Raw genomic sequence first — 13,505 nt, 5'->3', positions numbered from 1 at the left:
ATGACTCTGAAGAGGGAAGCTAGACAAACCTGTTTATTTTACTACAAGGCTATGTCTAGACTGGCCAGTTTTTCCGCAAAATCAGCTGCTTTTGCAGAAAAACTTGCCAGCTGTCTACACTGGCCGCTTGAATTTCTGCAAGAACACTGACGATCTCATGTAAGATTGTCAGTGTTCTTGCGGAAATACTGTGCTGCTCCCATTTGGGCAAAAGCCCTCTTGCGCAAATCATTTGCGCAAGAGGGCCAGTGTAGACAGCACAGTACTGTTTTGCACAAAAAATCCCCGATGGCTAAAATGGTGATCAGGGCTTTTTTGCGCAAAAGCGTGTCTAGATTGGCACGGACGCTTTTCTACAAAAAGTGCTTTGCGGAAAAGCGTCCGTGCCAATCTAGACACTCTTTTCCGCAAATGCTTTTAACGGAAAACTTTTTCGTTAAAAGCATTTGCGGAAAATCATGCCAGTCTAGATGTAGCCCAAGAGTTTTGGAGAATAGCTCCTTTGGTGTAGGTGAATAAATGATTCCCAGAGACAGGCTTCGTATTGCACACTGAGGGTACATCTACAAGTAGCGTGTAGCTTGAAACAAGCTTCGCAATTTGAGCCACGCAAATTGTGTAGCTTATTTCAAGAGAACCTATTTCGAAATTTGGTGCTGTCCAAACAATGCTAATCTTGAAATAGAGTGCTATTCCACTAAGTCCCTTAATCCTCTTGCAATGAGGTTTCCGGGATGTTGGAATAACAAGCCTGTTACTTTGAATGTATTTTGAAATAATGGGCTTGCTGTTAAGATGCACAGAACACTATGTCAGGATAACAGACGTTATCCCGAAATAATGCTGCTGTGTAGACATGCCCTGAGAGACTTATTCCTGTCATGAACAAATGGGGGAAGCCTGAGGAAAGCACACTTGACAGGCCCTAACTTTCTGGAGGATGCTTTAGTGGGGCCAGAATATGAGAGAACACTTTGGTGGCTCAGAATGTTTCCAAAATATCAAAAATAAATGAATATTTTGCAGGGATAGGAACTTGCTTTTGACTCAGACTGAAGGAGAGTTTTGAAATATTAGAGACGCTGTTTCCTCACCAGCTCTATTCAACAGGCTTTTCCTTATTGCAAATGAGGACAATCTGTCTCAACTGCTGCCACCTAGTGGTGAATTTAGTTGCCTGAAGAACCATTTTAGCCTGCCTTGTCCCAAGGTAGTATGAACTCCAGTCAACTCCAGCTGGTCCTTTAAATCACCACCGGAGCCCTGCGCCATGTGCTCTCTGCAGCTCTGAGGACTGGGCGGGGACTGCTGTGTTCCAAGTGGCGTGGAAGGCGGGTTGCCTTAGCCCTTCCCCTTCTGTTTAAGGCCCCTCCCCTTGCAGGAGAGCAGAGCTGCCTCCCCTGACCTTACCACCCAGGGGTACTGCAGAGGCTGTGGATACCCCTGACTCCAGGGTGGTTTGATGGAGGAGGATAGAACGAGAGCTGTGGTGTGGCAGAGTCAACGAACTGAGCTGTCTGACATATGAACCTCTGCACCTCCTAGTTGGAGAGCTGACTCACTTACATGAATGCTCAGCACTTAAGATTTGGGCCCCAATCTTAGCTCTTAAATTTGGGCTGTACCTTTTTCCCATAGCTGGCCCAGTGCAGAGTCCTCTCAGGAAGTTGCATTTACTCCCTTAGATGGGTGAGAAACTCTCCACTGAAACATCATCAATAAAGTGATGCTTAAACAGTACAGAGTCATCTAAAGAATCCCGTCTGCTCCCTTCAGCACAATCAGCCAGGAATGAAAAGGTCGGAGGATTTTTTTTTCTTTACAATTTTATTTACAAAATGTATTAAAACTCTTTGTACAACACCTCATTAAAATGAGGCTCAGTAATTTATACCCACACATGCAGTTTATGCTTTTACAGCCATTAGTTTGCTTGGCAATTTTTCTGTTCACTGAAGTGCAATTTTAATGACAAAAATAGGAACTTAATTAAAAAAATAAATAAAACAAAATAAAGGACCAAACAAAATAAATAATAATCATAAAAATCCTCAAGTGACTACTGCTGAACTTCCAGAGCTTGAAGTTAGTAACAGGAATTTGTAAGCTATCAACACTTTGTTTTTTACATGCAAGTTTTAAAAAGTAACAAACGGTTTACCAAATCTCTTCTCTGGTTTGAAGCCTCCACTCTTAAAAATTGATTTGATAAACAGACATTTCTTTTTTTTTATACAGCTTCTAAGAAAATGTTTTTGTTTTTTTAAATACACCTTATAACTGCACAGCTTTAGCTTTCCCTATGCTGGGATGTTATAGCATTCAGAAGTTGAAAATCACAGTTTCATGAGAAAAGAAAAAAAAGTTTTCATTTTGTTCAATACCTTGTTAAAAACTTGAACAGTAGATTGTTCTTTTATGAGCATTTACTTTTGTATATTACATTGTCAGAAATATGAATTTCTTTAACAAGACTTTTCCCACGTTATCTTTTTTTTATTTGCACAAAAGATCAAATCTATTGTCAGTGAACTAAAGACCCATGGGTCAAACTTTAAAAAAAATGCTTATTCGTTATCACTTTGATTTTTCAGTGTATGTTACTCATGAAATAAACATCTATTGAACTACAGATATTACATATTGTCGTATTAGAGGTAATTAGTATGCAGATACTTCCTTTAACATTTTTTCTTGTAACTGACAATATGTTTAAGGTTTTTGTTTTAAAAAGATGCAGTTAAGTAGTTTTCTGGCAACTGCCCATATCTAAGAAATTGGAAGTGAATAATACTAAGCCTCTATCTTTAGCAGTATATTTTTGAATGCATTGTGTCCTTTACAAACTAGGAAGGAAAGGACACAAGCTTCCTTTGATGAACAGCTATGAACCAATAATTGTCAGGAGCTGATATAGTATAACAGTACTAGCAATAGTAATGCAAGATCATGTAATTATAGTCTGAAACTGCAGGTCTAATTTGAGATGCTATCCTGTTTACTGATGTCTGGTTTTTTTAAAAATGAGTATTAACCAAAAAGCCTCATCGCTCCATGCTAGTTTTTTGAGAGAAGTGGTTTTAGTTATGTGTGTGGAAAACTATTTTCCTGCTCTGCTCTCACATCATTGCTTGATACTAAATATTGAATTAAAATGCAAACACACAGCAAGAAACCTATATCAAGAATGGCTTCTTCTAAAGCCATCTAATGCCATTTCAATAAAGCACCTGTAGGTATGCCCGATGTTAGAAAAAATGGGTTTTGCTTGGTACTATAGATAACTTGTCAAGAGAATCCATTTGCTGATCTGAAAATGATATCGAATTCCACAAATCACGTTATTTTGGATTTTCAGAAGAATAATCATTGACCCTAACTTTAGTAAGCATCTTCTGTGTGTGGTGTTACATTCATCTTTCATTGATACACATATTTTTTTTTCAAATGAGTTGGTGGATTTTAAGTGGTTATAGAAAAAAATCACACCACTGCTTAAAAACAAAACAAAATAACTCCCCTCCCCAACCAAAGCATCTTGACAGCAGTTCACAGAAGTTGTGACAGGCCGGTGTGTTCATAAGCAGTGGAATTCTGAGGCTTTATCTCAGGAATGGTTTAAGAACTTGATTAGAGAGAGGGCATTTGATGAAACTGACTCTTGCGGATTGTAAAACATAAGTTCATATGCTGTGCAGTGGTATCAAAGAATGGCTTTTGTTGAACTGATTTTTTTACAAGAATCTTTTTCACATACTAGTATCTTTGACCAGTTTTTTTTGTTTTTGTTTAAGTTTTCAAGCAAAGCAAGAATATTTCAGTGATGGTTTTGCATTGTTGAGTCTCAGAGTCTTCAATAAGGCACTGAAGGAAAAAAAAATCAGTTTTTCCTATTAAAAGTTCATTGCACCAACATCAATGTGTGTCTTGCCTGACCTAGAAGAAAGTAAAACTGGCTCAGGTGGTCAGGGGCCATGAAGTATCCACATTCTCAACTGCTCCTCCTATGCATGCTGTGAGAAGTGAGCATCTGTAATAAAAATACAAATATTTCAGTTCTTTTCTTCTGAAAGGAGACCGTTATATCTAGGGGAGAGTGAACCGTTTGCATAAACGAAGGACTAAATGGAAACAAGTCTGCAAAGCTTTCAAGAGACAGCCTTGCAGGAAATGGATAGTTTCTCTCTTTCTCTTTTCCGCTGTTTGTATTGCCCCTAGCACAATTCTGCCCCAATCCCCATTTGGTCCTTTGGTTGCTCCTATACTACAAATATTTACTCCAAAGAACAAAGCTTGTGGTGACGTTTTGCAAATGCCCAGTTGGTTTCTTAGCTAATAACTTATCACTCACCTCCTGGCCAGAAGCTGAAATGCCACAAGCTAGACCGTTCCTGTGACATTTCCAACCTGATGGGAGAAGGGAAGTTTTGGAAAGAGAGCTTATTGAGGGAGCCCATTGCTGCTTTCGCTGCTGTCAGGTTCCATTCAAGTCAGGGGAAGCAGAAGTAGGAGACCCTTTTGTAGGCTCAGTGTTATCTAGAATTATAGGCTGCGTCTAGACTGGCATGATTTTGCGCAAATACTTTTAACGGAAAAGTTTTTCCATTAAAAGTATTTGCGCAAGAGATCGCCTATACTGGCATGTGCCTTTGCGCAAAAGCATCCGTGCCAGTGTAGATGCTCTCTTGTGCAAGAAAGCTCCGATGGCCATTTTGCGCAAAATCATGCCAGTCTAGACGCAGCCTTTGTGCCTATTTGAAGTGAATTACCCAACCCTCCCCTTCATCACTTAAAGCAACAAAGATTATTTGAAAGTTAGAATTTGTTTGGGTTTTAGTTCACCTACAGGCGTAATATATGCATTACTCTGTTCAAACAGCTTCTGGAAAGACATTAATTCAATAATTAACCTATATTTTTGTCAGAATGAAGTCACCTACTTCCAGTGTTGAATTTTAGATTTTTAGGGTTTCAGAAAAATCCATCCATTCATCTAAATACCAACTTCAGCTGCAACACTCATTCACCTCAGCATCAATTCTGGTACCACCATTAAAGATATGGAATGGAAACAGACCTGTCTATCTGGCTGTCTGAGTCATCTGTCTTAGAGTCTGTTTGTTCAAGAACCCCTCTTAAACAGCAACACCTAGGACCACCAAATTTGGTATGCCGCTTCCTCTTATCCTACCTTAAAGCAGGGCTTGCCTACAACATTTTGGCACCTGAGGCGGGGAGCTCAAATGACGCCCCCATGCCTCCTCGCTTGGGCCAAAACTTTGAAAGGTCTCAATTCTGCCTTCTTCCTGTTCTACTCCTCTTTTGGTACTGCTCTGCTACCTACATATGTACCAGCAGCAGACACAATTTTCTACACTCTGGGTCCTAGTGGGGCCCCCCGACAGTCTGGCACCTGAAGCAACTGCCTCAGTTCGCCTCATGGTAAGGCCAGCCCTGCCTTAAAACACGGTCAGGGTTGGTTGTGGCAGGAAAATGGGATGTGCCTGGAATTCAATTGTTTTCTATAACATGGAAAGGGAGGGGGCTAATTGGAGGGACATGCTGCTGCATAGTCACCACTGGGGGCAGCGAGTGAGGGGGACAGCTGTACTGTGTGCTCAACCCTCCCAACCCAGGCCAGGTAAGTCTTCTAGTCACAAATATTATCCAGGATTGTGAAAGTTTTGTCAGAACATACTATGAAAATTATTGCAGCCAATTCACACTGATACATACAATAACTGAAAAATTACTCAAGTTGAGGGGGAGGGGAAAAGAAGAACAAGTATTAGCAAAAAATAAACCAGTTGATTAGCTTACTAGACCTGATTCATACCCTTAGATTTTAACACTTTCTGTTCCATACACGTTGTAGCCTTCTCTGTATGTAGCATAATTCTGGGTATTGGTTGCTGGAGCTGGTTTAAAGTTTTGTGTGTTCTTTGTGAGTTTCATTCGTTTGGACTCTGCACGAGACTTGTAACAGAATTCTATCAAAGCCACCATCATGGCAAGCCCAAGACCTCCAACAAGAATATAGAAAACCCCAGCAACATTGCTCAGGCTCAGAGCACTTGTCTTGTCCTAAGAAAAATGAACCACTTGATTAGTTTTTCTGTGACAGAAAAGCGGATGGATAACATATTATCTTAATTACATGGGTGGTCTTGGTTAAAACAAATATAACTTTTTTTGCATCAGACTTCCTGTGCCCACACATCCAGAAATTCCAGGTCAGGATATCAGGTGACCCAAATACTCTTACCTAGTTTCTTTACATGTTGGAACTCATGAGTGTTAGTTTTGAATGTATCCCAGTGCCACAGAAATGGTTTAAACTAGGGATTCTCAGGACAGTTATTGTTTTATCTCACCATGTTCAGTGGGTGAAATCCTGACCCTAGTGAAATCTATAAGACTTTTTGCTATCAATGTCAATAGAGCTAGGATTCCACCCAGCACACCTTTATGCTGCTGAGTATATCTAGTCGCAAACAGAAGGCACCTAGCTTAATTTTTCCCCAAGAATCTCAAATATTTTTGGAATCCCCACTGAGTAGAGTAATGACTGCATAAAATAAGGTAGACTTTATAGAAGGCCATTTTTAAACTAACTAACAAGACACAAGATTTAGTTATTTTTGGTGAATGTAGAGAAAATAATTTGAATGTTGAAAAATTTATCTGGTTTCTATTTAACAATAATTTTTTTTTTTGAGGAAGACGGTCAGTTACTTTCAGGTCCAGCTGACTACTCTTGCACCCGCTGTTATAAAAAGAGGTTGACTTACTGAATAAAATTAATATTAATTTTAAAAAAGCTGTCTAAGTGCACCTTCAATGCATGACAGACAGGAAGTCCTTTATTTAAAAAAATAGAATTTTTATAATCCAGTTAGACAGAATTGTAACCATTTTGCTGCTGAATTGAATTGGTCTGCATATATTAAATATTGTTTATTCATACTTTCCTTCTTTGAGTTGTAACACACAGAATTCAGATGGCTTTTTGTCAAGCCACATGCCAGAGCAATCTGCAGTAAATATGTTTATTAATTTTAAATATTTGCAGATAGACCTTGATGTATGTCAGTTCTCTGGGGATGTCCAAAACTTTTGTAAAATCAGGAGAAAATACAGTCAGCCTAGTAAAAGCCTGGGGAAAACACAGGCATTTTGGATAAAGGTGGTTTTTAAAAATACCTGTAATTTTACATTAGAAATATTTGGAGGTGTATTTCAAGCATTTAGAGCTTTATCCTACAATTGTGCATGCAAACTCTCATTGATCCAAAGTTATTCTTCAACAGCAGGAAGATGGGGCTTTGAAAGTAAATTCCAATTCTACTGAAAACAATGAGATTTGTTGTTGACTTCAGCAGGACTAGGAGATAGCCCTAAAAGAGTAAAACACCTAATAATGGGGAGATTTGCAAAGGTACCAAGGGAAGATATGATTTTTGTTTTGGAAGGGAGTAGGGTTGCTTATCTCCTCTTGATATGTTTGAAAATCTGGCACAATAATACTTTATGCTAAGTCAGCACGATTCTGCCTCAGTGTTTCTACAAATGTTAACTAATCCTTTATATTTTCATGACCTGGTTTAAGCAGAACATTTTCTTCCAATTAATGTAGGAAGTATACAAATGATGAGCCCAGTAGCTAATCCACATGCAGAACTTCTACTGAAATATCTGGAAATTCTACATGAAGAACAGCTGCAATTATCTGACGTTTGGCCCTCAGTGATTAGTTTTAGTATGTAGCTTGGTTACATTAAACAATGACCTGTACCAACAATATATTTAAAGCAGTATTTGAGCTGAGGTCCACATCCCTTAGTTACAATTTTTGGTTGCATCTCCCAATACCTGCACCTTCCACCTTTAAGTTTTCAGGGTTATAGAAGGTGCGTGTCTCTGGGGGTAGAGGTAGCACTGGGTGTGGAGGCATTGAGATAAGTTGGGGTGGAGGGGCACTCCCTTCCCAAGCCCTGCTGCATGGGTTTGGCCCCAGTCTTGACACTTGCTCCCTTGAATGTTCATCCCTGTCATCCTAAGGAGGTGGGGAGCATCCCATAGTTTGAAAACCTCTGATTTTAAATATGCCATGTGTTCAGATTCTCTGACAGTTGCAAAATTTCTAGTATGGAATGTAGTTATACAGTAGCAAAATGGTTCAGTACACAATAAAATGAATGTCCAAGGTTTATGAAATGAGTTACCACAATATTGGTTTTCTTAGAAAAAAATTCAAACAGAAAATTTAAACTTTCTTATGTGGGGTGGGGGTGGGAAGGTGTTACATGCTCATCAATGCGATGTCTTCCCTGAAAATATCCATCCTTCAAAAGCATCACTCACAACCAGTGTGGACAGAAATTTTAGTTATAATTTTGAAACAAAATTGTATGTATTCGTAACTGAAAAATGAAAAGCAATGCTGGACTAAATAATATATTAACTGTAATGAAGCTTCTAATTTAAATGGAGATACCAGTTTGAGGTTTGGGCATTTTCCATGGCGTTTTTTTCCCCCACCAAAATATCCATGTAGTAAAATGTACTTACAACTAAAGTCTTTAATACTGTAAAAGAAAAATGCTGTCATATTCTGATCTTTAATTTTTCTAATCTTTTTCCTTGAACCTTCAAAAACGTAAATTATTAACTTTTGAAAGTCATTTTTGTATAAACACACAGTGGGTCAAAATGTGATTTCTAATCAGTACAAAAAGACCTTCAGCGACTGACCTTACTTCCGGAGTCCTTGGCTCCACATTCACCCTTATCGTACCACCATTTGTTTTTCAGCTTGTCTAAGATGCCTTGTTCACTGAGTTTCAATACTGCAAGGTTTACAGGAGTTCTTCACGTGGGAAATAACATAAATAACATTATATTATGTTATTTTATGTTATTCAAGCTTTTAACTACTTTAAAACTATACAAAGCGATAAAGCAGGGTTCCTGGCCACAAAGTAATTTATACTGCAGGCAACTGGATCATCCCCTTAAAGTTAATACTAGAGCAACACTAGATTACCAGGTCCTGCCCATATCGCTTTGAGTAATCGGCACACACTGTTAAATAAAGATAACGGAAATAAAGTCACTCGAATTTTCCCTTTTTAGTAGAATCATTAGACAGCTCACAGTAGCTTCACAAGTAGACTGAGAAATTTGAACTTACAAGGTATCTTATTGCACTAACAGAGAGTAAGCTAGTATAGGTAAGTGGGGCTTTTTATGTCCTGAATAAATTAACAATGATGAATAATGAAGTCCATACATACAGAAATTAGATACAATGAACTAAGACTGTATACAAATCCACATGCACTGCAATGTGAAACTTTCTCAGTTTGCTTGTTCTCCTGCTTGGGATGAAGTTGAGAATGCTCATTTTTTAGTCTGTGTAGCTTGACTAGGCTTTTCACAAGCAAAGAGCAGCTTGCAACCTCAAGATCTTCATGTGCAAAAGGAATTTGTGTGGGGGGAAGGGGTTGGCAAGCAAAACTGAAGCTCACACACCATAGCAACAGAAAGGAAGATATTGCTGGATTTCATGGCGTTGTCTCTGTGACAACTCAGAAAATTCCCCAAGTTGCTGGAATATTTCCAGTTTCACCACAACACTTTTCAGCAAACAAAAAACCTGGGATCTTTCCCCTCTTACACACACAACAAAGCAATTGAATGTTCTTGACCTAAACTCGCTATGTTGTGAATACTGTAGTTCCAGGATCTGTTCAATAGACTCAAAAGGCAATGAATGCAAAATCACAAGCTGTCTAAAGAGCCTCCTCTTACAGTTGTACATGGATTCTGACTGAAACAAAATACAGGACTATGTAGCACTTTAAAGACTAACAAGATTCTGACTGTGAGCCAGCTGCATCTGACTGAGGCAGTGGGTGGGCCTAGTAATAAGTTGGGGTTTGGTTGCCTGGTGGGGGAAGCCCTGCTGCTCAGCAGACCCTCCTTTTGGCTGTTTGTGGTTGAAGGGATAGGTGGGGGTGCTTTGGGCAAGTTGTGCAGAGCCATCCTTATCAATTTGCAGTTGGAGAGAGCACCTGAAAATGTGAGGCACCGCTGGGTCTTAATGTCCACCCATCTTATCTTATCCCCCTGCTGTGTCTCTGCTTCCTCACAAGAGGAGCTACTTAATGGAACAGCAAAGAAGCCAGCCCTATTTACTACTGGAATGGCTCTTTCACAGGTCCAGGCTTCTCTTAAGAAACCATTTAAGAGGCATTTGCCAAACCCAGGTAGATTCACTATCTCGATTTACTGTGTTAGTTGACAGGACCTTAGTTTAAAATTGGTTTTTAAAATATTTCCATTAGTGTGTTGCTGAAGATGATAAAATGACATCTCTAAAAAATTGTCCCTCCCTGGCTGCCATCACATATAGTGGCACCAGTTTAATAGTACTGTGTAGAGCCCCGTAAATCCTAAGGACAGTCCTGGCTGCACAGGCTGATGGACTAGGATTGCTCTTACTCAGGAGGGGTGCTCAGCCCTTTGATTTCATGGGGGTACCAGAACATGGCTAGTGATGCAGATCATTCCTGCATGAGGTTACTGGGGACTGACTTTGCACAGCACACTCTTGGGACAGCTATTGCATGTGTGTCTTGGGGCGGTGGAGTGATGGAGAGAGGTTTATTGCCCTCAGGCCTGGCAGCTAATTGAAGCCAAAGAGCCCACAGTTCTTCTGAGGCCTATAGTGGGTTTCAGGGGATTCACTCATGTCCCAGACAGTTTTTTCTGGATGCTTTATGCTTCCACAATCCTCTGAGCTTCTCCTGTTCCTCAGGTAAGCACAGCTCCTGCAGGATCCATGACATTAGAGGCTCTTCTGACTGCTACCCTAGAAGCTTACATCCCAGAAGAAAAACCCTGGTTAACTAACTCAGTCCGTGCAGGGGCTAGGACCCATTTACCCCCTCCACTGTCCCCTGCATGGACACTTCTGTTTCGAGCCTACGATGTGAGGAGGAGATAAGGGGGAAAAAATCCTACTTACTCACTGAGTTTTGCCTGAGCAAGGCGACTGTGGAGAGGACAGAGTGTTTTGAAGTCGAAGGCGCCTTAGCACTCAACAACCTCTCTCCCTCCCCCTCCCCCGAAGACAAAGGGAGCCCTTCTGATGGTTAGATCAGAATAAGGCCTTGTCTACGATAAAAGCTGCAGCAGTTAATTAAAATCAGTTTAGTTAAACTTGTGAAAACCCCTGTGTAGACATCCTCAAATTGATTTAAATGTGGCTTATATGGCTTTTAGTGGAAATCAGCTAAATCAATTTTAAAATACCAATTTTAAAACAAGCGCAACCTCTAACTGGTGAGACAACATCCGGATTTGTCTACTACAGAGATGAGGGCCAAATGCAAAGAAGACAGCGTTAGGACAAATGGAATATAAAGAAGTTCTTAAAAAGTGTTCTTATCTGTTAATAATGTGCAATGTGGCTCGTACTCTCAACTCTTCCTGAAGTTGGAGGGCACATAGAATCTCGCAGGATTGGGCCCAGCACTTAGTGAAATCTTGCTTATCCTAAAATGGGCTCCATCCATCCTTGATATCTGAATTTGCAGGAGTGTCTTTCTTACTACTTGTCCTGAAAAGTAGGATGGGGCCCTTAACTAGATATTGGGATCTAGGCCAATAGGCTCAATTCCTGACTAAAAGGAACTGTTTAAATCAGTTTTTCTTAAACATTTTAAGACAGAGGTACACCAAAGAATAATTTTATTTCTGAGAAACACCAATGATTTTTTGTTGAGAAAAAAAAAATGTCGGGGGAAAAAGAGTTGGGGGAGGGGAGAAGTTATTGAGGGAAAAAAAGGTTGGGGGAAAGTTATTGAGCAAAAAAAAAAAAAGTTGCCTGCCCCTTTAAGGACAGCCATTTTGAATTTTGTTGTTCTCTGCGGCACACCTCCAACTGCCTCGCGGCACACTGGTGTGCCATGGAACACAGTTTAAGAAATACTGGTTTAAATGATCCAGGCTTAGATCCTGCCCAGGCCTAAAGCAAGGGCACAGTGGGAAGAGAAAGGTGGAAGTAGGCAACCTTACTCCCTTTGGGTACATCTAGACTACGTTCATTTTTCGAAAGGAGATATGCAAATTTGGCACTAATTTGCATATCTTCTTCCGATTGCTTTTTTGAAAGCGTATTTTTTTCGAAAGTGAAAGCAGTTTAGATTTTTTTCCAAAGAACCCTCCTTTTTTGAAAGAACCCTTCTTCCTTAAAAATGAGTTGTACAGGGTTCTTTCAAAAAAGGGGGGGCTCTTTCGAAAAACCCTTGTCTAAACTGCTTTCACTTTTGAAAAAAATGCTTTCAAAAAAGTGATGGGAAGAAGATATGCAAATTAGCACTGAATTTGCATATCTCTTTTTGAAAAAAGAACATAGTCTAGATGTACCCTTAGGGTTGGCGTGCAGTCTGACTGGGGAAAGAGACAGGAAGAGGACGTGGCCAGGGGCAGCACCGCAAAGATGAGGCAGAATATATCTGGCTGCTTCCTCAGGAGCAACACAGCTCCGCAGTGGTCCTTACTCTGGACCTTGCCATAAGTGGCATAATTGTGCTATTCATTCCAAACTGAGAATGGTTCAGATTCATAGAAATAAATATATTTGTGCTGACAACCCTGAAAATGGATTCAAATTGTTTTTTTTGAAAGGAGAAAAATAGACAGGTTTTAAAACATCCAGAGCACAAGCCCAGGGGGGTGCTAAAAACAAACACCAAGCAATTTAAAAATACACAAATCCTAATACTAGTATGTGATGTAAGGAATGACCCTTATGGACAGTGGATCTGGGGCAGTCTATCTTCCTATGAATATGAGGGTGAAAAACCCAGTGCTATCTTCCTGTGAACTTCCCTAGTTGACCAGACGGAGACAGCATAGCTCCTTGAGTACTGATGGGATCCTGCATATCACTAATCTTGACATTTTTCTGATATTTTCTTTGCAAAATTCCTATTTAGCAGTCACTGTAATCTAATTAACTATCAATCCAGGAAACTTGTATTTTCTCTGCTGGAGATGACTGCTGCATTGCGGTGAGCCCCAAGAGGGATGACATGTTTGCTATCTCAGTGTTGGCAGAGCAATTATGGAGCCCCCTTCAACCAGCATCTGCTGGAATTAAAGAATCAGACATATTACGGCTCCCATTTGTGCAGCACTGTCTGTGTGGCATTTCACAATGTCATGTGACTTGCTCATGACTCCAGGATGAACAAGGATGCAGAAGCCAAACAGCTTATGTCCTAGGAAGGATGGTGACGTATGTAAGTTATTCAAAGGGCTATACAATCCTTTCCTGCATAAATGGTTTATGCATACTTTGAATGAGCCAGGTCTCATCCTAGCTAGCCTTCCTGTGATGATTGTATGTTTGAATCTTCAGATCAGGTACTTATCTTGTCACATGGACTTGAGACACAATGAAGACTACACCACAACACGATACGCATTTGTTA

General features: G+C 40.0%; 1 protein-coding gene across 1 annotated transcript in view; it reads right to left on the bottom strand.

Annotated features, from left to right (window-relative positions):
* Nucleotides 1–1,831: 1,831 nt before the first annotated feature.
* GRIA3 (glutamate ionotropic receptor AMPA type subunit 3) overlaps nucleotides 1,832–13,505 on the bottom strand; it is a 253,895-nt gene continuing 242,221 nt past the window's right edge. Inside the window, exons 15-16 of the mRNA XM_075940981.2 lie at nucleotides 5,837–6,084; nucleotides 1,832–4,030 (exon numbers count right to left, since the gene is read on the bottom strand). Coding sequence (XP_075797096.2) covers nucleotides 5,839–6,084 — 246 coding nt within the window. The 3' untranslated portion in view covers nucleotides 1,832–4,030; nucleotides 5,837–5,838. The remainder of the gene's footprint in view (nucleotides 4,031–5,836; nucleotides 6,085–13,505) is intronic.

This window comes from Pelodiscus sinensis, chromosome 13 (assembly GCF_052426305.1).
Source record: "Pelodiscus sinensis isolate ZL-2025 chromosome 13, ASM5242630v1, whole genome shotgun sequence".
Lineage (NCBI taxonomy): Eukaryota > Metazoa > Chordata > Testudines > Trionychidae > Pelodiscus > Pelodiscus sinensis.
The sequence above is the reverse complement of the archived record's forward strand: the minus strand, read 5'-3'. Positions and strand labels throughout refer to the sequence as shown.